Source organism: Notothenia coriiceps, unplaced genomic scaffold (genome assembly GCF_000735185.1).
Source record: "Notothenia coriiceps isolate Sejong01 unplaced genomic scaffold, NC01 NC01_scaffold00007693, whole genome shotgun sequence".
In the NCBI taxonomy this organism is placed as follows: domain Eukaryota; kingdom Metazoa; phylum Chordata; class Actinopteri; order Perciformes; family Nototheniidae; genus Notothenia; species Notothenia coriiceps.
The window spans coordinates 654-3,401 of NW_011340394.1; the positions used below are offsets into that span (position 1 = coordinate 654).

General features: G+C 47.2%; 1 protein-coding gene across 1 annotated transcript in view; it reads right to left on the reverse strand.

The window, feature by feature from the left end:
- Positions 1-208: 208 nt before the first annotated feature.
- LOC104944219 (uncharacterized) overlaps positions 209-2,748 on the reverse strand; it is a gene marked incomplete at its 3' end in the record, with an annotated part of 6,790 nt that continues 4,250 nt past the window's right edge. The window contains exons 3-4 of the mRNA XM_010769726.1: positions 1,865-2,035; positions 209-393 (exon numbers count right to left, since the gene is read on the reverse strand). Of these exons, the coding sequence (XP_010768028.1) occupies positions 209-393; positions 1,865-2,035 (356 nt within the window). The remainder of the gene's footprint in view (positions 394-1,864; positions 2,036-2,748) is intronic.

Below are 2,748 nucleotides of genomic sequence, written 5' to 3' on the forward strand. Positions count from 1 at the left end.
GCACCGTGTTGGCTACCCCTGCTATACAGAGATGCTGTATGAGAAACCAATGTCATTTTGGAACATTGAACAATGTAAATCTATTCTAGTAGACCTCAACAATGGAATTATGATCAGTAGAAATGGCCATGACATGGGACCTTTAATGTTTCCCTTCACTTCAAGTATAAAGCATGTTGACAGCAGCGGATACACAGACTTAAAGTACAAAGGTCTCACCGGGGGGCCCTGGTCTCTTACTCCCGGCTCTCTGGTTTGCTTGGAGCTTGGAGGACTGCGATAAAAAAGGCAGAATCCCGGCAGGGTTTGCAGGAGCTTCTTTAGAGGATGAACTAATCTGGATGTCACCGGCTCCGTCTTCGCTGTCGTAGCTGCCGTCCTCCTCGTCCTCCTCTGTGGAAATCACAACATCAATATGATCAGTCAGTCAGCTTCAAGAGATCTACATGTAAACACTGTTAGCTAAAGCCAGGGACTCACTTGATGAGGAGTATTGACAGCTAGCTTTCAATATTCCTCTAGCATCTACAGTTCAGTTCTCAAGCCTGTGGCTAAACACTCGTGGCCGTGAATACAAAAGTGAGCAGAGAAATGTCGCCGTTCGTTCCGAATGAAACAAACTTCTCTCGGAGGCTTTTAAAGTGCCATATTTTGTCACATATTAACTCCGAGCTGCATAATAATGAGTGGCTTTTTCCTTAAGTGCAGTGACGGGGAGCAAATGTTGACACACATGCACATATGCAGCACACACACAAATACACACAGTTTGTTATTGGCAGCTGTGTGTCGCTGACTGCAGGGGGTCGTGTCGGGTGTCGACACATCTCTGACACACTTGTCACTTACATGGCGTTCTCGTCAACACTTTGCCTCAGTCCCACACACACACACACACACACACACACACTGGGACACACACACATTCAACCACTGCTTCTTGAGCCATCGAGGCAACGAGGTCGTTCAGATTTGAGCGTTTTCTTTAAGTTCTGTTAGTTTTGTTTTGAGCGTCTTCTCGTCTGAGGCATTTTGTTTTAAAGTCAGGAAGATTTATTTCTCCTCACGTCAAACCTCCGTCATTTTCCTGACGTTGGGGAGGTGAAGAAGAGGGGAAGTCCAGGGTGTGAGATTCTGAGCCGGGCCAGAGCGAGGCTCACGTTACGGCGTGGCGTTGAGGGCCGGGGTAGCTGTGTTGCATGCCTGTGGCAAGTCGTTAACGGTTTTAACGGTGTGACAGACGAGCTGGGAAGTGAGAGAAGGGCCCCCTCGATGACGGCAGACAACTCACTCTCAGATACTTCACGAACACACACACACACACACACACACACACACACAGGCATTCTGTGTGTCTGGCTGATGTTCTTTCAGCCACCAGCCACAGCTCGACTCACATTTGTAATAACCTGTGAAACTGTGGCTGGAGGACACACCGGACTACATATGAGTGTGTGACAATCCGACACACAGCTTATGTAAGCGTTCAACTGCAGGCACTTGACATAATCGTATTCAGAAAGTCGGAAGTGAAGAAGGCAGCGGGGCTGCACAATGAATCAAAATGTTAACAAAATCGCAAAATGGACTACGATGCAATATCCAAATCACGGCAAGCACAATATTTGGATAAATATGTGTTAAAATAAATTGTTAAGTATTGTAAAGCTGCCGAGCACGCCTACAAATATACAGTATTTTTTGGTACAGATTCTCTTGAAAAATACTATATTATTTAATCACGATTACATTTAAGAAGTATATATTAATGTTTCAACCCCCTCGCCTTTTTGAGGGAGTCAAAGTGTTATCAGAGCTCCCCAGCCCCCCCATAATTCTCACGCTGACCGGAACTGTAACTCACCGTGCTCTGAGCTCTCGCTGTCACTCTTCTCTTCCCTGACTTCCTGTTTTTTGTCGGAGGTCCGGTCGTCCTTGTGGTGAGCTCTGTTGGTGTTGACGGCCATCATCACTTTGGGCTTTCGACCCCTCTTCCTCTTCGAAGTCTGACCAGCTGCCCAGTCGTGCTGCAGGTCTGATGGAGAAACAGGAGGAGGAGTTCAGTGTCTGGCTTATAAGGCGCTGATTGTTTAGGACCAAAATGTTGAAATGTGCTATATTAATTAAAGGGGCCCTGGTATGCTCATTTTCAGGTTCATATTTGTATTGTGTGTCTCTACTGTAACTGCTTTAATGTTAAAAAGCTATTTATTTTTCTCATACTGACTGTGCTGCAGCACCTCTTTTCACCCTCTGTCTGAAACCAGAGCCCAGTCTGCTCTGATTGCTTAGCTGGCTGGCTCTGTTGTGATTGGTCAACCGCTTAGAGATGTCCCACCCCTTAGCCTATCACGTGCAATGTGTTGGAGCGCTAGCCAATAGGAGCGTGAGTGTTACAAAGTCATGTCACTATGTTGAGGGAGTAAATAAGGGGGGGGGGGGAGTGTGTGAGAGAACTCTGTCTGGAGAGAAATCAGCCCCTTTGCAGAACCATTTACAGTGACACCCACACCTATAAACACACACAGGAAAGGGAAAACCCCAAAAAGCATCACAGGGCCCCCTTTAAACTTGCCTTGTCCTTGATATATAATTATGGTACTATACGCTCCGTCCTGTACCCTCACCCTTGGATTCCCTTGTCTGCAGTGACTCATGGGGTGTCCTCCTCCCCCGGGGGCCCTCTGGCAAGTGCAGCATGCTGAAGACGATGCACCACGCTGGGCCTTCTGCTTCACTTGGGTCACG